The sequence below is a fragment of the Schistocerca cancellata genome, chromosome 6 (assembly GCF_023864275.1).
Source record: "Schistocerca cancellata isolate TAMUIC-IGC-003103 chromosome 6, iqSchCanc2.1, whole genome shotgun sequence".
In the NCBI taxonomy this organism is placed as follows: Eukaryota; Metazoa; Arthropoda; class Insecta; order Orthoptera; family Acrididae; genus Schistocerca; species Schistocerca cancellata.
In genome coordinates, this window is record NC_064631.1 from 44,088,812 (window position 1) to 44,112,734 (window position 23,923).

At 43.8% G+C, this 23,923-nt stretch overlaps 1 protein-coding gene across 1 annotated transcript in view; it reads right to left on the minus strand.

Annotated features, from left to right (window-relative positions):
- LOC126088139 (transcription factor MafB-like) overlaps window positions 1-17,044 on the minus strand; it is a 42,606-nt gene extending 25,562 nt beyond the window's left edge. Inside the window, exon 1 of the mRNA XM_049906255.1 lies at window positions 15,909-17,044. Within this exon, the coding sequence (XP_049762212.1) occupies window positions 15,909-17,044 (1,136 nt within the window). The remainder of the gene's footprint in view (window positions 1-15,908) is intronic.
- Between the last annotated feature and the right edge of the window lie 6,879 nt (window positions 17,045-23,923).

A 23,923-nucleotide genomic window follows, 5' to 3' on the forward strand; every position in this document is an offset into this window, starting at 1 on the left:
TTTACCGATACAAGTACTTTTTCAAATGTGACTCTACTTACCAAAAAATAAAAACGATTCCAGACTCCAGATGAATGTCTTAGTCAAATGGTACTAATGCTCTGTTTCGACAATTTATATTTTCGCGTTTCCCCCTCACTCCAAATACAATGGAAGTAGGATTGCAGGTGAACTGCTTCTAGCAAAATTAAACTTCCAAAATGCCTCAGAACAAAACACAAACTCCACAGTATAACAAGGATAACGCTCGTTTGACTACATTTCCTGCAAACGTGACGTCATTTTGACGTCATGGCGCAGTATCAGTGACCGCATTATCCTCTATTGACTTTCCGATACGTGAAGAATATGAATGTTATTGCTCCTCGATTAACCTGCAACAATTTACACTGTCCTCATAGATTCCTGCCTAACCACACACTCGAAAGGCCGTACATAGTTGTAAAAAAAAAAAAGCCAATTGTTTATGAGAAGGAAAAACATGCATTTTTATTGTTGTTCGTTTCAGTCGCAGCAATTTAAGCTGTCCTCCGTTCCTGTCTAACACGTGTTCGGAAATCGCTTAATATTTATTTCATCCTCCGTTCTCAGATCAAAGTGATTGTAAATAACATCGAATATTGCAAAGCATACTTGTATTACATTCATAAGAAAGTCCCAGGACGTGTTGACAACACTGACGTAAAAAAAATTGCATGTGACGGGATGCGAACTCACAACTCTCCGCACAACGATGTCCATTACGCTACCACTTAACTATGCGTTATTTATTTCCTGTCTCGGATATCACACTCTCTCTTGAAGGCTTATATCGTTGATGCGTCAGTAAGTGACATTTAATGGTGACACGTTTGTGATAAATTTTCAGTGATCCTTTACTTTGAAGCGGCTTACTGCAGATTACAAAACAAGCGTGTTACATGCTTCATTTATAAATTATTGCGATAATAGCTCATTCATGAGGGAGCACTCTTATATGAAGGCATTAACGGTCGACAAATCATTATGTGACTTTTTATTATAGCAATAATCATAATGAATCATTCCAAGAATCATATGTTTTTGTAAATCTCCAGTACGCGACCATGGAGTCTTGTGGGAGGCGCGTATGGAACACTAACTAAAGTCGATAGCCGATTATGCGGTCGTCGACATTGTGTGTGATGTCAAAATGACGTCACTTTTGCGGGAAGTTCTATGAAACGAGTGTTACCCGTGTAACAATCACAGAGTTCACAATATACCATGAGTCATAGACGTTACTTCACAAAATAAAGCTAACATTTATAGCAGGTAACTGATTTGGCGATAAACTACAGAAATTTATGTCTCATTGTTAATAAAATAAAGGAGAAAACAACTACCATTACACTATAAGAAGTAGCGCAACGCTTCAGGGTGACCAGGTCCAGCCTTGGTACGTTTCAAATGCTCTGATAATGGCACCTGCATCAGAAACAAACGCACAGATTAAAAAAAGCTGCCGCTCCGTTCATGTTGGTAACTGGTGACGTGGTGACATGAACCCTGTTTACTCGCCCTGTCCATACTAAAATAACGCCAAGTACTTATAGGACTCTCCGTGACACGCTATACTCCGAGTTACCTCAGAAACCAATAGTTCCGGGATATTAACAGGCTGTAAAACACTTGTGTGCCTCGTGAAGAAAACTTGTACAGTCTTGTAATTTTTTTTAATTTCGTGGCGTAAAGGTAAAGGCGAGAAATCACTACGAAGCGTATAGAGTATTATAAAAGGATTCTAGTACAATGTGTAAGCCGAAACAGGCAATAACTAAATCCAGGCACAAAGCGTATCCTCATATCCACACCATGCGTTTCCACTTGTCGTTGATGGCGGCTGGTACTCTTCATACTTAAAGATACTTGTGATTTCTGTTCTAAAATTATAAATGAAAATATTTCCGTTCCCTCAGACGTATACAAGTATCATCCAACTGTTAGAAAAGACTCAAAGAACGAAAAAAATATAGCCATTTACTTTCATTCTGAATACACAAACTGTTGATACGCCAAAATGAATAACTTCCCCATACTGTTGTTGAAGTTCTGAATAGAGACTTTTAAGGAGACCCTCTTAAATATGCAGGGCCATGATTATGAACAAGTTGCCCAACAATCGCGCGTTATAAAATCTTAGGAGACATGATGCAAGAATTAGCACAGAGATTATATTTCACTTTCATTTTATCATTTAGTCTCTGGTATGGAGAATCTTTTGCTGTCTCCTGATTCATCAAGGTACTTGTCTGTCAGGATTCCGAAAAACCACAGAAAGCTATTAAGGATACCTAACTACCACCTACACACAGAGTGAAAGACAACGGAATTTACGTCGGTAAAATCTAAGAGCAACCTCACGTATCCGGACAGATCATTCTTTAATTTTGTTTAAGTACGCGAGTTTAAGTACGCGAGCATTTTGTTTCCCGTGGGCTGGGTTTGAAAACATAGCATGGCATAAGCGAGATCGAATATAAACACGAATTCATCTAAGATTTCGGGCGAAGCAACGCGCTCTGGCACTTACCTGCAAAGTATTGCTGGAGGCTAGATTCAGAAACTGCGCAAAATTGGATATGAAACACATATATTCGATTGAAAACAAAAGTTGAGGCAAATGTGTTATTTCGCCAATGAAATGATAAAGATCCCAGTTTGAGACCACCTAGCATTCTTTCGTGGCTTTGTTACTGGAAACGTACCTGACGAGAAAGGACGGAGAAAAAAACTGCAATGATTTCTCCTGAAGGCACTGCGCCTTCCTAATAAAGGACTGTTGGTGAGACTTTTCCATATATGCCTAAAAAAGCTTTGTGAAGATTAAGCAGGCAAATTTCAATACAGCCTACACAATTATTATGACGGTGTTAGCCTCGAATATATAGAATATCTTTTTTTTCGTTAGTAAAAACGGCATCAACGTAAATTACTATCGGTGAGGGGCTCAACAGTCTAGCTGTATAATGATCTTCTGTTAAATGCTCCTTGAGAAATATACTTAACAGGAGGCAAATTTAGAATAAAATAACCGAAATAACTCGAATTAATCGGGTACTGTGTATATCTACGTTCCATGTGACTAAGAGTATGGTGGTATCGAAATTAAGGGAATGAAATACTTTTTTTTAATAATCACACAGTTACTGCCGTATCACACTAGATATATGAATACATTTCTTTTTTTGGCCGACAGGAATTGATAAGAAGAAAATTTTCGATAGCAAAACCTGTAAAACACGATTTTACATATAGGACAGAACAACAGTGTGTAACCAACTTGCCTAACAGAAATGCTTTGGATCCGTCTCGGACCAATGAAGTTGTCTGCGAGAAAATACGAAGTCGCCCTATATTAACCTTCACAGAATCAGATATAACGTCAAAAGTACATGCCCGGTCAGCAGAATTTTTCCCTTTCTTCATACTGTATAACACCCGGCTGCCCGTTTAGTCGCGGACAGGGAACACCATGGCACTGTGAGTTCTTTTGAACTATTGCACATTTCCTCATCTACTGCAGCTCTGCATGTCAAACCGTCCATGATGAGCACACAGTGATAAACAATGGTTACATTAACAAAAACGTTGAGTATAAACTCGTTGGAAACGAAGCTTAAATGCTAATTTTATTAATTCCTGAATTGAATGGTTTCATAAACAGGCATTTTTGAAGACGTAGCAACGGTCCCAGTCATAGTAAACCTGTTTTATACACTTCAGTGTACCAAGATTTACAACTTTCGTCACAGTTCAGGCTCGATCAATGGTGTGTACAGGGACAGTGGCGCTTTTGCCCGTGTTTGCTAGTGAATGAAACAATTTCACTGTACCAGTCACCCTGCTCCCTACTGACCGATACTACGTGTTCCTAGGGAGCATTGTCTGGAAAATATGTCCGTTGTCGTGTACTGCTTTCGACCAACCAGTGGTGTTCTGAACACATAAACATTTAAAGAAATAAATTAAGAAATGCTGTACTCGTAACAGTTTACTAAAGAAAATAATAGAAAGATGAGATTCTACACACCTTACTGTGTAAATGATAAATACCATGTGTACAAGCATATGTCTTTTATATCTATTAGTATAGAGTTAGGTGTGCAACGATTCACTCTTAGTTTTTTTCTCTATTCTGTTACATCTTCCGATGACTTCACCATGACCAAGAGTGGTACGTGTACGTGAGTACAGAAACAACTGTCATGTACGCACAATACAACGTAAAGGTACCTGTTAACGACTCGCATGTATATTATTAAACAAAAAATGGCAGTTATAAAATGCTGCAGGGAACAAAATGAACGGCTAGAACTTATTATAAACCACTGTACTTGGTACCAAACTTTGACTTTAATATTCTGAGAGAGGGTAATTGGAGGGTTAATACGTCTGATGTATGAAGGTTTCAGACAATGACTATAGTCCGATCATCTGAAAAAGCGTACTTGCGTAGGTACAACGTCCCTTGATTATACTGTACAGGTGACTTAAAACGTCAGTTAACACGCTTAGCTTAAAATGAAGTGTTTCGTGGAGGATTTGGTCCTTTAGAAAGTGTTGGTTAAACGTGTGGGTGCAGTGCACCTTATACTGGAGAATATGATTTATTTTACTTAAAACCTTGATTAGAATACTATGTTCTGTGCTCAGATTTCAGGAGTTTAAGGCCAAATTTTTCTTTTGTTGTTCGTACTCGTGTGTTAGATTAATTCAGAATTAGAGAGCATTCTGTATTGTCTTTTACGAACTTAACGTTTCATACTGACGTTTACCGTTAGCAAAACGATCAAATTCGTAAGAGATGATTATAGTTACTTAGAGATGAAGAACAGACAAACCTGGAGAGCTACATCAAATTCTTCGGACTTAAGACCCCAACAACACCAATAAGTAATTTGTGGAAGCGACAAAGCAAACAGCTGCTTATCGCAAAAACAGAAATGGTAAATGTTGAAACTGTGTAAGACTTTTTGGGACAGTTCACATGGCAACGTCTCAAGAACCAGCTCGTACGATAAACGTACAAATTTTTAATATCATGTTGCTATGTCTACTTGAAACAAAGACAAAAAGCATTTTGGGGCTCAGCGTGCCTTTCGTATTTAACCTAAACTACGAAGCAAGAGTTGATGCGTTACTTTAGTCAAAATGACAGCTTATTGATCAAAAGAAGCTCTAAACATGTCGTTTGCTATCACAGATAGGAGTAATCTACACATAACGCAAAACTAAAGTTGATGCTACAAGCCTCTCAGTAGAAGAAAAGTAGTCACTGAACACAGTGTCAATATTCATACACAGGAGCTGATTATACAAAGTAATAGTCGTAAAGGTAAAAATACAGTGACAGTGTGAATTGCGCCTGGGCACCTCTTTCAATTAGAACGTGGAATTCTCATTCTCCAACTAAATTAATTCCTAGAACATTACTATTAAAATTCACCTAAAATCACTTCGATATATTATGCTATTATCCTAGCTACATTTTGTAGCATTGCTTCATCTCCAAGGTTTCAGCTGGCTTTTGAGTGACCTTTATTGCGACGTCATAGCGACAGAAAAACATATTTGTGGGCATTTATAGAGAATTTTAAATGAAGAAATCGTCTTACATATTCGGCTGTACTTTCTTCAATTTTTCTTTCTAAAAAATTCTCAATAAACATATATCCATTTCTGTGGTGTTAGCATCAATACAGCCAAGATGAACTTACGCTTCAAAAAGTATACTGGGTCTTAAAATAAGTTACTTTAACGAGATCAGGCTGATTTCATCAATGATTTACCCTTCATTTCACTGTCGTATATTGCCAATAAAAGTCATTGTGTCTAAGTCATCAAATAAGATGATACCGTTCTCTTGGGATCGGCCGATCCCGGTATAACATGTCACCCTGGAATTTTAGCTACTTGATACAAAAATGTTATTTCTAATAAGTTTCTGACGTCAGTAACTCGCGCATAATTACGTTATTTTTTCCGGTGTTGTTATCAATCATAGTTATTGCGATACAGTCCATACTGGACGTATTTTTTTCTACTTTGTATAAGAAAAAATGTAACTTCTTTGTTTATGTACATATCTTCAACAATCACTCTGGTGAAGTTGCGAAAACAGTCTGCATGTAACTGCTATTTTTTTGTACTCGTTTGCTAACAAAAATGTAATTTTTTAAAATTCGTCAGTAGCGTTATAGTGCGACTTTTTTACCACGTATTACAACAAGAGGAGTGTTTCTACAACTCTATATTACTAGGATGTAAGCAATTATTGTATGTAAGTGAGATACGCGAAAAATAAGAGATTTGTGAGATAAAACCGTCCAAAGACCTGTCACTGCCCACGTGGCGCTTACGAAGAAGCAGAAATAGACATGGATGAGTCAAAGGGCGACCAACCTACAAATATCGACCAGAAAAAAATGTGAAACTTTTCCATCCCTACTCTCACGTCCTCTATAAGAGTAACATAGAAATATCGAGATCTCATACGGAAAACCATTACTAAGCAAATATGGGAAAGGTTAAAGGTGGAAGAACACATAGAGAATCCTTATAAGGGTAACAGACTTGAGAACAGTAATACAAAAAGAGAAGAGGGATAGTTGAACATGAGATACGATATGTGGTACTGCGAGAAGAATTTGACAGAGCACTGAAGGTCTCAAGTGGAAGCATATCACCTGGAGTAGACGACATCAGCTCTGAATTATTTATATCCTTGGGAGATCCAGCCATCACAAAATTATTTCATGTACAAGATATATGAGAGGGGAAATACCTTCGGACTGGAAGAAGAATATAATAATTCCCATTCCGAAGAAGGCAGATGCTGACAGCTGTGAATATTATCAGACTATCAGTATAATAAGTCATGGACGCAAAATATTTCCAAGAATTATTTACAGAATAATAGAAGAACTGCTAGAAGCCGGCCTCGGATAACATCAGTTTGGGTTAGGGAGAAATGTAGGCACGTGGGAGGCAATATTAGCCTATGACTTACCTAGAAGATAGGCTGATAAAAGGCAAACCTATGTCAACAGGATTAGTAGAGTTAGAGAAAGCTTTAGAGTGCTGTCTAGATTACACTCTCTGAAATTCTGAAGGCGGTAGGGGTAAAGTAGAGGGACCGAGAGGTTATTAACAACTTGTATGGAAACTAGATTGCAGATTTGAGAAACGTGAAAGGGAAGCCACCGATGAGAAGGGAGTGAGGCAGGGTTGTAACATTTCGCCATGCGTTTCAAAAAAATGGCTCTGAGGACTATGGGACTTAACATCTGCGGTCATCAGTCCCCTACAACTTAGAACTATTTAAACCTAACTAACCTAAAGACATCACATACATCCATGCCCGTGGCAGGATTCGAACCTGCGACCGTAGCGATCGCGCGGTTCCAGACTGAAGCGCCTAGAGCCGCTCGGCCACACACGCCGGCCATGCGTTTCAGTCTGTACTTTGAGCAAGTAGTGAAGGAAACCAAATTGAGATTTGAAAGGAGATATAAACACCTTGAGATTCAACGTTGAAACTGTAATTTGTCAGAGACGGTGGTGAAACTGGAAAAGCAGCTGAACGGAATGGACAGTGTCTTGAAAAGAAGTTGTGTGATGAACATCAAGAAAACCAAAACATGTAGCCGAAATATATCAGGCTATACTGAGGGAATTAAACTGCGAACTGAGACACTAAGAGGAGCAGAAGAGTTTTGGATTTGGGCAGCTAAATACCTGATGATGGCCGAAGTAAAAGGGATAAAAAATTGAGACTGACAACAGTAAGAAAGTTATTTCTAAAAAACAGCAATTTATTAATATCTGATATAAATGTAAGTGCTGGGAAACTTTTTGATGGTATTTCTCTGTTGTGTACCCTTCCATAGATTTGAAACGTGGCCTATGGGCGATTAAGGGAGGCCGGCCGGGGTGGCAGAGCGGTTCTAGGCGCTACAGTCTGGAACCGCGCGACCGCTACGGTCGCAGGTTCGAATCCTGCCTCGGGCATGGATGTGTGTGATGTCCTTAGGTTAGTTAGGTTTAAGTAGTTCTAAGTTCTAGGGAACTTATGACTTCCGAAGTTAAGTCCCATAGTGCTCAGAGCCATTTGAACCATTTTGATTAAGGGAGAAGAGAATACAAGGTTTTGATATACGACGCTACAGACTAATGTTGAAGATTAGGTGGGTAGATAGAATAATTATTGAGGAGGTACTAAATCGAATTAGTGAAAAAAGAAATTTGTGGCTCAACTAAACTAAAAGAAGGAAGCTGATAGGCCGCACCCAGACGTACTGTCGGTTTGGTAATGGAGGGAAGTGAAGGGGATGAAAATAGTAAAGGGAGAGCAAGGCATGATACAGTAAGCAGGTTCCAATAGATGTAGGATCAGCTGTTATTAAGAGATGCAGAGATTTGCACAGGATAGACTCGCTCGGAGAGGTGCATCGAATCAGCCAACAGCAACAACACAGAAACAAGCAGGGTCGATATTTTTAAGTTTAATGGGAACGTGTTAGATGATATTTTACCGTGACTGTTACTGATATCATTTTAAACTACTGTCAACAGTCACAATTTATTTTATTTCGACTACCCGTTTCAGAGTTTTAAATCTCCAACATAATTGTCTTCTACTGTTGAACTGTGCGGCAGGCTACACCAAAGTCGTACACTCAACATACATACGACTGATTACTTCACGTAAATCGTGCTCATGAAACGAGTAGAGGAAATAAGATGAATTGCGACTTTTTACAGTTAACTTGTAGTTTTCAGAAGAACGATATGCTGAATGCAACACTAATAGCAATTATTATTTTTATTAACTCTTGCAGCTGTGTATATCTCAGTATGTACCCACAGCAGTGATTAAAGGCAGGCCAGTTAACCTAGTAAGTAAATAGTTCATTTAGTAACATAAATAAAACTGAATTCGCCTGTAGTCACATACTGCTAGTTAGGTAAGTGACTGTGTGAGAGGAAAAGAAAATATTTATCTAAACATCGTTAATGCAAGAAAATACGAGTATAATAGTTGTTATAAAAATAACATCCTGCTTTATTTTAAAAGTAGCTAGCCTATTTTTATATCAGCTAAAAATACTTAGAACTGTTGTAATAAAGCATTAGCAGTCGGCAGCACTGCCTCTGGATTCTTGGATTTGTCGTCGCCACAAAACTCGCTAACGTAAAACAACAACAAAACAGTGAATTAGAAAAACACTAAAGATGATGCAAATGGTTGTTACATTACTTCTATGAAAGCTGTATATGATGATACTTGCTAAGTTTCCAGTGCAGAACCACTGTAGACTAAACATGTTCTGTCGGTGAATTATTGCCTGTACGTATGTGAAGATGGCAGTGGCTACGTGACCAACGCAATATTTCGATAGGTAGACTGAATAAAATCATGTTTTGACATTACTGCGTAGCCTACTTGCTGAGAAATAAGGCAGACTATTAGTGGTAATGCTGAACGTAAACCTGGAGGATTAAAAGCCACCGACGATCGGCCTCAAGGCAGCCGGGAGAACGTGTTTCCAGGTCGCGCGACAAAGGAACAAACAGGAAATGTTTCCAGTGGCGGCACAAAACACCGTAAACATGAAGCGCTGGAACCTCAAGGCAAGCGACTGACCGTACCAAAGTGAGCTCTATAGTTTCGCAGTAACAGACTCTGTAATACAGTCAGTAGTGACTTAAGGTGTACAAAGTCGATGGCATCGAAAAAGGCGTCAACATTTCTACACTTACCACGAGACAACGAAAGTAGCCTAATTTATGTACAGTACTGAAAAAACCTGCGTGCATACAGGTAGAAATATGGCAGCCAATACTCGTATTTTTCACCCAGACCATTTCTCAAGGACTATTGTTTCTTGCCCAGCAATTTATCATTTCGGCGAATTCCATATGCGACAGACTTGTAGTGTTGAGAAGAAGTGGTACAGTAGCGGAAGTGAGCCACTACAAGGAAGACGCTTGTATTTTAAGCAAATACTTTTATTACTTTGTATTTACATTAGATCATTCTCAAGGTATTTAACATATAATAATTTGAAACACAACCATGATCTCATATGTACAAGATTAAGCACCCTCACTTACATCCGTGGTCCGGAATGTTGTCTTCCAGAAGATGTACGCAGGGGGCACAGTCTTTCCCGAACTCTGGTATTAATCACACAGTTCAATCGCACAAAAATGTAATATGGAACCGATATTGGTAACTTCTGTATTTCAAAAACGATATTGAAAATATTGTTTAAATGGTTTTGCTGTTTGGAGACAGCCTGAAAAATCAGAGCGATAATTCTTCACAACTGAACAAAAAGAAACGCAAAGTTCACAGAACAACTTAATTTTCGCCTACGTACTTCTTCTACACCATTCAGCTGAAAATTACTGCAAGTCTTAAATAAAAAGTTTTCTTTTCAGTACAGTTGCATTTTTCAAAACCGCATAGTAAAGTAAATATCTGTCGATTACAAAGGAAAGATGTGTTCGATTCCTTACACTATATCTAGGGATTGTAAAAGTGGATAACTTCGTAGGTGTGACTCATTATATTACTTACTCCAGTAATCAGACAATGAAAAGTGCATGCCGACAACTATGACGTTATTCTGTAGCGCCTTAGAATCTACAAAGTACGTTCCAGTTCTCAAGGTCTCAAATCATATACTGATACACTTATTCGGTCCCAAGTACTCCATTAACGAGATCTACATCCGTATAATCTCTCTGAACTAAGCAAACAGACGTCGAACAAAGATATTGTAGCTAAACCCGTCTAAGTAAAGGAAGAAGTGAGTTTTGGACTTGAAATCGCAACACCTATTGCAACTGGAAATTAAGTACATTATTCTCTCACAGGGATAAAGCAGTGTGTGTTAAAAATACAGTTCAAGATACTGCCTCTTTAAAAATCTAAAGAAGTTCCAGTCGTAGAAATGTTCGAACCCGTAATATCTGATATACACTGTGTCTCAAAAGTCCTCGTTCACCGTCAGTGGTGAGATGCGTCACTTCACACGCTCACGTCCGTGTCTCTATGTCCGTCACTGAAATCAGCGACCGGGCGGCCCCCAGGGTGAAAGTCCTCCAGTTCGCGAAGGCTCACCGTGGCCACTGGCTCTCTTACGAGACAACCCGCTACGAGGGAGGGGCGAAATGCAAAGTGTGAAGACGCAACTGACCCGAGAATCACGCACCCCTCTCAGGGTAGGGTAATAGCTGCCTTTCTTATTCTGTCCGCCAGAACTGGGATGAAAAAAGGTCGTTTGTTTTCAGTGTGGGCAGCGCGCAGATTCCAGCAACTTCCGAAAACGTACGAATTTTAACAGGCTCCTTGCATTTGTTGCTCCCAACCCCTGAAGCTACCGAGCCAGATGCAAGAAACGTAATAACTTGTTCCGCACGACTTTTATTGTACTGCTAACTCTTGACACGTGAGTAGTGGGCTCAAGTACATGAGTGAGACAGGAAACTGTCTCACCTAGATTGGATAATCGCATTTTGTTTTCATGGTGGATAACTGTAGTTTGCAATGACTTCCGAAAAAAGTGTGGCCTTTAGGAGCTACGTAGCATCTGCAGCTTTGTACGCCTGAAAGCCAACACACCATATGGAACAAAAAGAGAAAAAGAAGTTACAAAATCGTTCTCCATTTCTTTGATTGTGCTGTGACTCTTGACAAATGAGCAGTGATCTTAACGAACAGGAGTGTGAAAGTTGGCAATCAAGACCCCCCGCTGCTCTCGTGAGTATATTGAGAAATGAAACTGTTTCGTAATCTAGCAGTATCGCTGGGAAGAACACGTGCGGTTTTGTGCCGTAGCGAAAACAACAAAATTCTGAAGTAATAATAATACCAATTTGTTCAAGTCCTAAAGAATCTAAAAATTTTGAATTTCTCCACGAAAGCTCCACTTTGGGGCTGTAGCTTTCTTCCGAAAGAAAATTTTGAGTAAAGTCATCAATTTACGAAAGAGACTGGAGTGAGGCTACGGATGACGTGGAATTTGGCAAATTTGTTATCTTTTTTATTATCATTATTAACAAGAGAGGCTCTCTGCGAACAACACGCGCTTTACAAATTTGTTCACCTGTTTCTTTAGTGGCACTAAAGTCGTCAGTGAACGAGAATTTTGAATTTTTTTTTATGTATGAGGCTTCTAAGACGTTGTAAGACTGTTAAGACTTCCACGTGTTTCCGTTCCGCGGCTTGCCAAATAGAAAGAATATACTCAGTGCCAAGAATGTACTTATTGCTTTGAGGCGACGGAACTTCCAGAGGCCATATCACAAAATGCGAACGAGTTCTTCTTTGCGAACAGGTTTGTCGACGACTTGCAGCAGGTTGCTAGACTCTGTAGTAATGTGCTATTTACACGATATGGGACGCACAAGATTAAACGACGAAACCGCACCCGCTGTCGGCAAGTAATGCCACCAGACAGTTTTACTAACAGACTTGTTAATGCATTTACAATTAGCAATGATGCGATTTTATGTCGAGGGATGAAAATAAAACAAAAATTTCCAGTTGGAGACATGTCTTTATGCTACTGGGAAATGATCTGACTAGTCTTTTCTCCGCGGTGCGGACAAGTGAAATTTAGAGAGAACCTAGTTGGGCCTGATTGTAGCGGCATGAGAGCATTGAATGGGATAGACGGATCAGAATTTCGTGTCCTGTTATTTTCTGTTGTACGTACGTGAGTCCGGCTTTATCATCCCACGCAATGAAAAGGCAATCGCCCATGCTGCGCATTTACGAAGAGCTAGCTGGGTAAAAAGCTGTTGAAATGGTGGTCAGACTTATAAGTAAATAGACGCTTGCTTATCAGACGTTCAATCTAGTTGACGATGCTAATTTTGCGTACAGTATTTGTAAATCTTATATATTCGTTTTCTTCGGGTGCTACGAGCTTTTTGCCTTACTTGAGAAAGATAATCTGGTAGGCAGACCGAAGGAGCCGAAGAAGACGAAGTGAGGGAATGAAAGACTAAATACATTATTTTTGTAACATATTAGGAAAGAACTGGATTCGTGTTCCACTGAAAGCTCAGCATCGGTCTTCCCCGTAGTTTCTTGGTCAGAGTTGGTCCCCTTCCGCCCTGAATACTTTTGTAAGTCAGTCGAAATATTGTGTGCAGAAGTGAAATCTTAATTTCAACAGGCGCTTACAAGCATTGCTTCCGCAGTCTTATTAGCAGCAAACTCTCCATACTTCCTGCTAGTGTCTGTAGCTACTTACAGCCTAAAATTTCGTTACGTGTCGTCTCATGTTTTCAAATTCTTTCCCCGTTAGAACTCCGTGCATTTCAACAGTCGCAAAGAGAAAAAGACAATGATTCGTTCCCATGATGCCAGCCACTGAGAATGTTGACAAAATGTCTAGTAGTGAGATGACGATTTCTAAGAAACATTCGGCACTTTTCTAGAAGAAAATAGCGGCTCATTGATTTCGTTTTAAGACATCTTAATTGTGTTCTGTGGCGCTGCCATGCTTGCCAGCGAATGTTTCTGGAATAGCTGCTTCTCTCTCATTAGTAAAACAGAAAGCGTCCAGTGGGTAGAAGGATAACTACAATACGTAATGATCGATCAGTATTTGGTAATTGTGAACAAATTTGTTGGTAAAGAAGAAGTCACAAGAAGTCACAAGGACCCGCCAGGTTGGCTGCAGCTGGTGGAAAGTGCTGTGTTGCCATGTTCACAAACTGCAAGAGCAATCTCACCAGATTTCCTTCCATTCTGTCTTAGCAGATCTTGCCATGGCGCACCGTCTACCAGTCACGCCATGAATTACATCTAAACAACTTTCGCATGTAAATAACGACTTTCCTTCGGGTAGGTTCCAGAGTTGTGCAAAATTTTTCAAATAAAATTTCCAATTTCGATTGTAGTTATTGTTTATTTTGCTCTGTTGACCAATATCGGCTGTTACGCCGTTTTGAAGCGGCAGCTGACGTACACGAGGGCAGGCCCCCAAGCTCTCCAGCTATATGGCGGACAACATAGTCATGCAGATAATTTGTCTAACAGCAAGGTTTATGTTTGCCCGCCATATGTCTGATCAGCTTGTTGGCATGTGCGTGGGCATGTCAGACCGCTACTTCGAAATGCCATAATAGTCGTAATTAGTCGATACTGCAAAACAGTCAGTGAATACAGTGGAAAGCGGAAATGTAATTTGAGGGATACAAAACCTTTCTCACAGGGCCCGAAGTATGCAGAAATTGTAAATCGTGGATGAACCTTGGGGCAGCCGACAAGGAAGTAACAGAGACGAAAGACCGACTACTCACGTGAACTGAGAATCCTGCTACCTAGGCACAATGTCTTCTAGGAGCCAACCTCTTCGAGAGCGCCGTATCGACAAACAACAACGCTACTCGTCCCCATGTGATGGTGCGACCGGTGGCCGTGCTCGGGCTGCAGCGGGACTTTAACTTAAGAAGAAGACTGTTTTCAAACCACTGTGCAGACGAAACATAAGCGTCATCATGACGAATACGTCGTTTATCAGACCGAGGGAGTCTTAGCATCCACTTACGAAGAAACTGATTTGGGAACAGGAACTTCCAGCAGCTTTTTTCGCTTTTATATATTTTAATTTTTTTATCTTACGCGAGCAGATTCGTTGTCGCAGCTACCCCATTCTCATGTGTTCACTCACGTATAAAACCAAATTGTTGAGCTGCTGGAAGCTTGGCTGAGTGTAAGAAAGAGCACTTGAGGATGATGTTGCGGCGACACGGAAAACTAGTCGCGAAAAAATGAAACATATATAAGTAAAATAGAAAGAAATGGGATCTGGTACAACTTCTGTTCCAAAACGTTGTATCAGTTTCGTGACCGCAAGCAGTGTACCTATTCTAGAGTAATGGAGAAGATCATTGAAAACTTCGAAGTTATGCCTGGCCGAAATAACAGCTGTAGAGGGGTGCAAAACTGTTGTGTATTCAGGTAGAGTTTTGGACAGGGCTGACGGTGCACGAAATTCTCGGCAAGGCTACATGGAAGTAGCCGAGATGAGGGACACGGTTGATGTCGTTCAGTCAGAACCGTTTTCCGCCCTCCGTGAGGTAGCGCGGATGTCAGAGCGGCCTATGGACAGACGAGGGGATACTTTCTGGAGACTACTCTTTACCGTGTGGCGCACACCTGACGAGAGCAGCCTCGCAGAGGCGTGTCGGAGGCGGCGCAGTCGTGGCTGACAGACACGAGGAGCCGGCTACTCACGTGTACTGAGAATCGCAAAAAGTAGACGGTATGTTTTTTAGGACCTAACCGCTTTGACGACCGCATATTTTGCGCACAATATTGCGACAACGATCGTTGCCGAATTCATCTGGTGGTGCGACAGCAGGCCATATTTTCTCGGTGGACTCTACTGAGGCTGACAGGTTACGAAGTCCGATTTCAAACCATTGTGCACAGGGCCGAAAGCCTCAGTTCGAGCGGCCTCTAGACAGTCACGCCGAGGGAATGTCATCAGTCACTTAGAAATTACGGTTATCCGAAATTACGGCTTTGGAGGGGTGGTAAGCTACTGCTTACGCAGGCAGAGAGGTTTGGTGCGTGAATCTCGCGGCAGCTGACAGGGAAGCGGCAGAGGGGATCACTCGACCTCGTCCACCCGGAACTTCGTCCCGCCCTCGGTAACGCGGAGGCTGCAGAGAAGTAGGGGCCACACCTGGAGTCCACTGTTTACCGTTTCCGGCACTCCTAACGGAGGGACGCGTCGGGAGGCGGCGTCGTGGCGGCGGCGCCTCAGGACCAGGCGGCCCGCGCCGCTCGCTGACGTCACATGTAGAAGTCGGCGGCGGCGGCGGCCGGCGAGGCGGCGGAGGCGGCGTCGGCGCGCGGGGGCGGCGCGGGGGCGGCGTGGCGCAGCTGCTGCTCGAGGCGCTGCTTGTACAGGTCTCGCTCCTGCGTGACGCGCGCCAGCTCCACCTTGAGCCGCTGCAGCTCGGCCACCAGCGTGCGGTTGGTCACCTCGAGCTCCTGGCGCTGCTGCAGCCGCTTGCTGCGGCAGTTCTGCGCGTAGCCGCGGTTCTTGAGCGTGCGCCGCTTCTGCTTGAGGCGCACCACCTCCTCGCGCGGGTAGCCGTGCAGCTTCTTGTTGAGCTCGCGCACCGACAGCGACATGAGCGCGTCGTCGTTGAGGATGTCCTCGGTGGAGGAGGCGGTGGAGGCGGCGTACTGGGGCTGCGGCGGCGGCGGCGGCGCCAGCTCGTGGTGGTGCTGCTGGTGGTGGTGGTGCTGCGGCTGGTGGTGGTGGTGGTGCGCCCCGGGCGACACCGAGCCGGCGCCTAGCGGCCGCACCGGCACCTGCTCCTCGCCGTGGTGGTGCCCGTGGTGGTGGTGGCGGTGGTGGTGGTGGTGGTGCGGCGCGTACTCGGCCAGCAGCTTGCGGCAGCCGTCCGTGATGACGGAGGTGGGGCCCGGCGCCCAGCCGGCGGCGGCGAGCACCGGCGCGCCCTGCGGCTCCATCATGTTGTCGGCGGCGCAGTTGGGCCGCAGGTCGAGCGGCTCGGGCGCCAGGTAGCGCACGGCCGACTGCGGGAACCAGCCCATGTCGTCGGGGAGCGCGCCGGCCGCGGCCATGGCGGCGGCGGCGGCGGCGGCGGCGTAGTGCGGGGGCGACGCGCTCACGGGCGGCGTGTCGGGCGGCGTGCCCGGGTGCTGCAGCGCCACCAGCCCCGGCTCGCCGCCGTGCGCGTGCTGCGACACCGCCTTCACCAGCACGCCGGCGTGCTGCTGGCCCGCGCCGTACAGCGGGTGCGCGTCCTCCCCCGGGGGCGTCAGCAGGTGGTGCGGCGGCGACGGCTGCAGCAGCGGCATCGACGGCAGGCGCTGCGGCTGCTGCGGCGGCTGCGACGGCGGCGGGGGCGGCGTCTCGGCGCCCGCGCCCTGCTCGCGCTTCACGGCGCCCTCCAGCCGGTCCAGCTCGAACTGCTGCAGGTACTGGCCCGCCAGGTCCGAGTCGTCCGCCTCCATGGCTGCTCCTGCAAGCACGCCGCCCAAGGCTTCAGGCGAGCGCGACCGCGAGCGCTGCGTCTCCGCCTCCACCTCCGCCCCCACCTGCTCGCGGCGCGAGTCTTCCCCAGCGTGGGCGTCGGCGCGGCGCAGGGCCGCTGCCTCTTTCGCGTACCGCACCGTGTCTGCCCCTTAGTTTCCACCCACCACTCTTGTACGCGGCTGATGCCCCAAATACGGTCTGACTAGCTAAGATGACCCCAACTGGCGCCAATAAAAACACCACTCCGTTGCAAAATCGCCCAGAATAGCGTCTCGACTCTCAACAGTCTTAATTGCACCTTAACTGCTACATTGTCACTCCCTACAGTTACTGTAGAGAACACTACCAGAATTTCAGCTTCACTGCCCCTGTCACCCTAGGCGAGAACCCGCGCGCTACTTAGCCCGCTGCCGCGCTCGGTTGGCATACCCCCAGTCGCACTCCGCGCCGGCTAGCCGCCACTTACGTGTGTCCTGCGTCATGTCCCGCCGGGCGGCGACTGGCGACTGCTGGTGCGTCTGCTCGGCGCTGCTCGGCCGTCGTCGCGTCGGCGTCGTGGTCGCGCGCGCACCCCGCCGCGCCGTTTTATGCGCGGCCCGCGCCGCCCGGGGTGGGGGGGCGAGCCGCGCTCCCTTTGGCCGGCGCCGCCGCGGCCACGCCCACCGTCCCCCACCACCACCGCCACCGGCCGGAAGCCGCCGCGCGCTGCGACCGCCCACATTCTGCGCGCCGGACTCTGCCTCGCTCCGACATCACTTCCTTTCAAAATACTCGGAAAAAATAGAACGAAATAAATTATATCCAATAGCCCCCACAATTCGTCCATCACTCGGCTACGCCACGATTTTTGCGCCCCTTCACACCCCCTTGCTTCCTCCGCCCGGGCACCGTACGTTTCGCGATCACCAGTTACGCGACCGCCATCGACAGAGAACAGGTGCATGCGGACGCTCTGTAAAGAATGTGGATTTTCACAACAACCAACGGAGGCTCGTATAACCCTCGGGCCGACCGTTACACATATTTCCTCACCTACAGCTATTTGAGAACACACTGTTGTCGCACCTCATACCTACGTTTAATGACATGCTCTTTAATTACTCCACAGGAATGTCGATAGTATCCTCCTACTCTTTAATGGAAATAGTAATTAAATCAAGAATGTCTTCAACATGTGGACAGCATGCATAACAGCTTCAAATTTACCACTGAATATGGAAGAGAGAATAGCATAAACATCTTAGATATAAAAAAAGCTAAAGATAATGGAATCCATAAATCTGAAGTATTTCGCTGTGGCCGAGCGGTTCTAGGCGCGTCAGTCTGGAACCGCGCGACCGCTGCGGTCGCAGGTTCGAATCCTGCCTCGGGCATGGATGTGTGTGATGTCCTTAGGTTAGTTATGTCTGAGTAGTTCTAAGTTCTAAGGTACTGATGACCTCAGATGTCATCAGTCCCATAGTGCTCAGAGCCATTTGAACCAGTTTCTGAAGTATTTCGTAAAATAGACAGAAGCGACTTTATGATGCGCAACTCCCCATGTCACCCACTGGCATATAAAACAAGCCGCGCGGGATTAGCCGAGCGGTCTATTGCGCTGCAGTCATGGACTGTGCGGCTGATCCCGGAGGAGGTTCGAGTCCTCCCTCGGCCATGGGTGTGTGCGTTTGTCCTTAGGACAATTTACGTTAAGTAGTGTGTAACCTTAGGGACTGATGACCTTAGCAGTTAAGTCCCATAAGATTTCACACAAACACATATAAAACAGAATATTTTCACGCTATGATATATCGTATGATTACAGTTCCCCTCACTACAGAAAACAACAAGACACAATCAGATACAGTTAAACCCGCAGCTCCAAATAATGGCTACAAACCTAATGTAGTTAATAAAAAACGAAAATGAGAAATAAAATTAGCGAAAGTAGATAGGACGAAGAAACAAAAATTTTTTACACTACCATATATGGCAAACATTTCTTGTAAAATAAATTACACATTTAGCAATACTACAAAAATTAGTTTCTGTACAGAGGTTGAACTAGGATCTAAGGTAATACGCGGAACAAATAAACCTCCGATATACGACCAGTCAGGAATACATAAAATGAAATGCAACAAATGTGCCACGTTCTGCACAAGACAAACAGGAAGAAAATTTACTACACGATAGAAAAAAGAAAGGAATGTGTAAAATGGATTGAAAAAACGTATCCACATTTAGTATGGAGCTTAGAGAAAATCAAAACTCTACACTCTGATCTTTCCTTTCTTTACCGAGCCGAAAAAGGAAGCTAATTGTATACGAGCATCATGTAGGAAACAGAAAGCTACACACATTTGCAAAAAGACTCAAAAGTCACTCCAAACGAACAAACATACCGCAGAAATGAAAATAAAAAATACGTTGAGAACATCGACAATTCATAACAAAAGAGAGTTTTAAATTTTACAACATCAATCGATTTTCATCAAAGATAAAAATTTAAAAGTAAACCATATCTCTGACACACAGGTCGACAATGTAACAACCATGCACAAATTCAACAAAACAAACGTACATCACATTTTACTGATAATAGATTGATTATATTGAGATACAGCTTGAAAATGAGCCATGCGTGAAACCTATAGCAATTAATAAAAAAAACATATAAGAAAGCAGCTTTGGTGAACTATCAACAAAACACATTTTATGCAATTTGTAGCTGCAGAACAGCAAGCAATACAAACATTCGGAATGTAATATTCACCATATCCCATGTCGATGACGAAGTTCAACTATTATTTCAATTGGCAATTTACGTACGTATTTTTTTATTCATTTATCGTATGGCGTGCATCGTAATACATACATATTTGTGTACTAGTTAAGTCAGCATGGGCTACTTCATGTGCACATATACACGTTATGTAGCAAACTTAGTTACATATTAATATCCACTGATACAATCACTCCCCTCATCTGTTGCTGCAAGGAAATTGATTAATAGTCGCTTCCACACCCAGTCTGCACGTGCCTCCACTATGAGTCGGGATGCTAGACTTTCTGCTCCGTAGTCACATTCTGCATTTGTAGAGGACGTTGGCACTTCCGCAATGACCAGCGCGTATTCGGTTTAATGTCATCTACACTTTGCGTGTTTGTTTGATACCAGCTGTCTTCTTTGTGACCCTGAACCTTCGACATTCTGGTGGGCGGTTCTGCTGCCAGTGTTTTTTCCAAACACTATGAACGTCAAAGTTTGAGTTCATAAGTTTTTTAGCTGCGACCAGTGTTTGTTCTCTCGATTTTGGCCTTCAGCAATCCAGGTCAGCTATGGCATTATGTATGAGTAGCAGAGGGTTAATCTTATGGTGCTCTTTGGAAGAGCTGTTTTACGACGTCTATGGCTCAAGGACGACAGCCATGCGGTAGGGGTGGATTTTATTGCGCCGCTGATAGTGCGCATACTGACATTTAGTAACGTATTAACCTTGTTCGTGAGCTGACTATTAATCTGGACAGGGGCGCAGAGTTCCTCTACCAAATAGACGAACCGAACTGCTGATAAGCGAAGTGTATTTGCTGTGGAGCCCCAAGATGTGCTGCGCAATTTACGGATGTGCTAGTCCTCGTATTAAATGAAGACAGTCGCTTTTTGACTTTGAAACGACTTAATGTACCATAAACTAGATTCTACACTATTGCAGGCTCATCACCATGTTTCATATGAACATTACTTTCCGGACTACGCGCAGTTTGAGTCTACGGCCATTCTGCTGGCAGAAAGGACTGAAATTTAGGCAAAACCCAACGAAATGTTTACTAAACGAAAATAGCGTAATGTTTTAAGATATATACACGGCACGGCGTCTTGGTGTTCTTGAGAAATTCATTTCGACAACGTACGTTATAGCTAGCTTACACGCACGCACGCGCACGCAGACACACACAGACAAACACACACACACACACACACACACACACACACAAACACACACACACACACAAACAGAGAGAGAGAGAGAGAGAGAGAGAGAATTTAGATGTATTTGGTTTTGTGGTAAGCAGGCACTGAACGTAAAATATTGTGTGTGTCTGTGTAAAGGCTGGATAAAAATACATTAAGCAAATGAGAAACATAAGTATCTTCTTAAACATTTCCACCGGCCGGAATGGCCGAGCGGTTCTAAACGCTACAGTCTGGATCTGCGCGACCGCTACGGTCGCAGGTTCGAATCCTGCCTCGGGCATGGATGTGTGTGGTGTCCTTAGGTCAGTTAGATTTAAATAGTTCTAAGTTCTAGGGGACTGATGACCTCAGAATTAAGTCCCATAGTGCTCAGAGCCATTTGAACCATTTTTTTAAACATTTCCTTAACTCACGCCTAAATTTCCGTTTTCTGCACCAGAACCAAGAACCTAGGCCCAGACAATAACATTCCTGTTAAACATCCATCCGATAACGAATCTGCAGTGGCACCAAAACCAGTTAATGGTACAATAAATCGTATCACATTTACAAAGCGACTGGTTGCATATCATACCTAGGTAAACCACCGGTTAACAATCTTCAATGAGGCAAGTTTCCCGTGTGCGGAATGCCATCTTCGGTACGAATCACAAAAATTGCGATCGAATGTAGAAAACAAACAATAAAAGCGCATGTTAGAGTAGCTTTTGTCTCCATAATCTTGCATGCAGGGTGTTCCAAGAGGAATGTTCAATGTGAGCGATATGAGAGGAATGATCATTCAAAGCAAAAAAGTCTAGTAAAGATGGGCCTTAAAATGCATTCCTCAAGAGCTATGAGTACTTGTTCACTAGCAGAGAGATGTTTCACACTATCGAAGATGAAGTGCTAGTAGCTCTTGAGGTATGCGTGAGCCCGCGTTGACTGGACTTTGTGCTTTGAATAATCGATCCATCACATCCCTAAGTGTTTACCATTCCTCCTGGGACACCCTGTATACGATAGCCTCCTGCTGCGAGGTTCCGAGCACATTTAACGTGAGAATCAAATTTGTTACGTCGCTTGTGATGTATTTTCGCCTGAAAGTGTATTGTCACTGCTTTGTGTATCACCTGTGATATACAGCGTACGCCGTTTTGTGAAATTTAAGGAGGAAAGTAACTTTTCGCATGATGTGAGGCCGCCAAGTAGTTAAGTAGCTTTTGAAACTTGGACCTTAAAAAGAATGCTAGAGTACGAGGGCCGTTCAATAAGTAAAGCCCCACATCTTTTTTCTCAGAACATATTTATTGTTAAGAGTCAGAATTTGGTGACAATATACATCAATATGTCTTGTCCATGTCCTTTTATTCTACGAAGTCTCCATCACGTTCTATGGCCGTGCGCCAAAGTTGTGGAAGAGCATGTATTTCCTGCTGGGAAAAGCTCTTGTCCTGTAATGGTAGCCATGTTTCCACTGCATGACTGACACTCTCGTCATCTTCAAAGCGTCTTCCCCGTAGAGAACCTTTAAGTCGTCCAAAGAGATGGAAGTCCGATGGTGCCAGGTCTGGACTCAAAATGGTTCAAATGGCTCTGAGCACTATGGGACTCAACTGCTGAGGTCATTAGTCCCCTAGAACTTAGAACTAGTTAAACCTAAGTAACCTAAGGACATCACAAACATCCATGCCCGAGGCAGGATTCGAACCTGCGACCGTAGCGGTCTTGCGGTTCCAGACTGCAGCGCCTTTTAACCGCACGGCCACTTCGGCCGGCCGGTCTGGACTGTAGGGTGGATGAGGCAATGATGTCCATCCCAGTTTGACGATGTTTTCCCTGGTTCTCCAGCTTGCGTGTGGGCATGCGTTTTCGTGTTGGAGCAAGATTTCTGCTGGATTCTTGTCCGATTGAACATGTCGGAAACTGTCCTTGAGTTTATTCAGAGTCTCACGTATGCCTCTGAATTGATGGATGACCCTCTTGGCATCACATCCACGTGGATGACGCCATCACAGTCCCATAAGGCTGTCACCAAGACTTTTCCAGAAAAGGAGCTTGTCTTGAATTTCTTCTTTTGTGGTGAATGAGGATGATGCCACTCCATGGACTGCTTCTTTGTTTCGGGCGCAAAGTGGTGCACCCAGCTTCCGTTCCCCGTAATTATCTGTGACTGAAAGGCCTCTTCTTCTCCTCTCTTCTTCAGTAGCTCTACAGCCCTTGGTGAGCCTTGGCTTCTTCAACAATCTTCCTCCACACTTCTCGGTTTCCAACCCCGGACTCCCATATTGCTGATATCCATTATTACCTCATCGATCCATCTTCTTCTAGGTCTCCCTTTTCGCCTAACTGAATGGATCATACCTTTCATCATTTTCTTTGGGATTCTATCCTCTGCCATTCTCTCCAAGTGTCCTAGCCATCGTATTCGCTGTGATTTCACAAATTTTACTATGTCCCTGCCTTGTAGTAACTCTTGTAATTCGGCATTGTAGCGTATTCTCCAGCCTTCTTCCTCCCTTATTGGCCCATAGATTTTGCGTAGTATTTTCCGCTCAATGCTTCTTAGAGCATTTTTATCGTGTTCTGTCAACGTCCATACCTCTGAGCCGTATGTGATAACTGGGCGGACTAGGGAATTATATATTAGCAGTTTAGTTTTTCTTGTAACAAGGCTATTTTTGAAGAGCTGCATATTTGCAAAGTAAGCTCTGTTTCCTGCTTGTATTCTTTCCCTTATAGCCTTTCCAATACTGTTATCATTTGTTATTAGGGCTCCCAAGTAGTTAAAAGAGGACACTCCATTGAAAAATTTCCCATTGATGTTTAGGTTTTTAGGGGTTCTTCTGGCCTCAGATTGTGACATTACCATATATTTTGTTTTGTTTTCATTTACTATGAGGCCAATTTTTATGGCTTC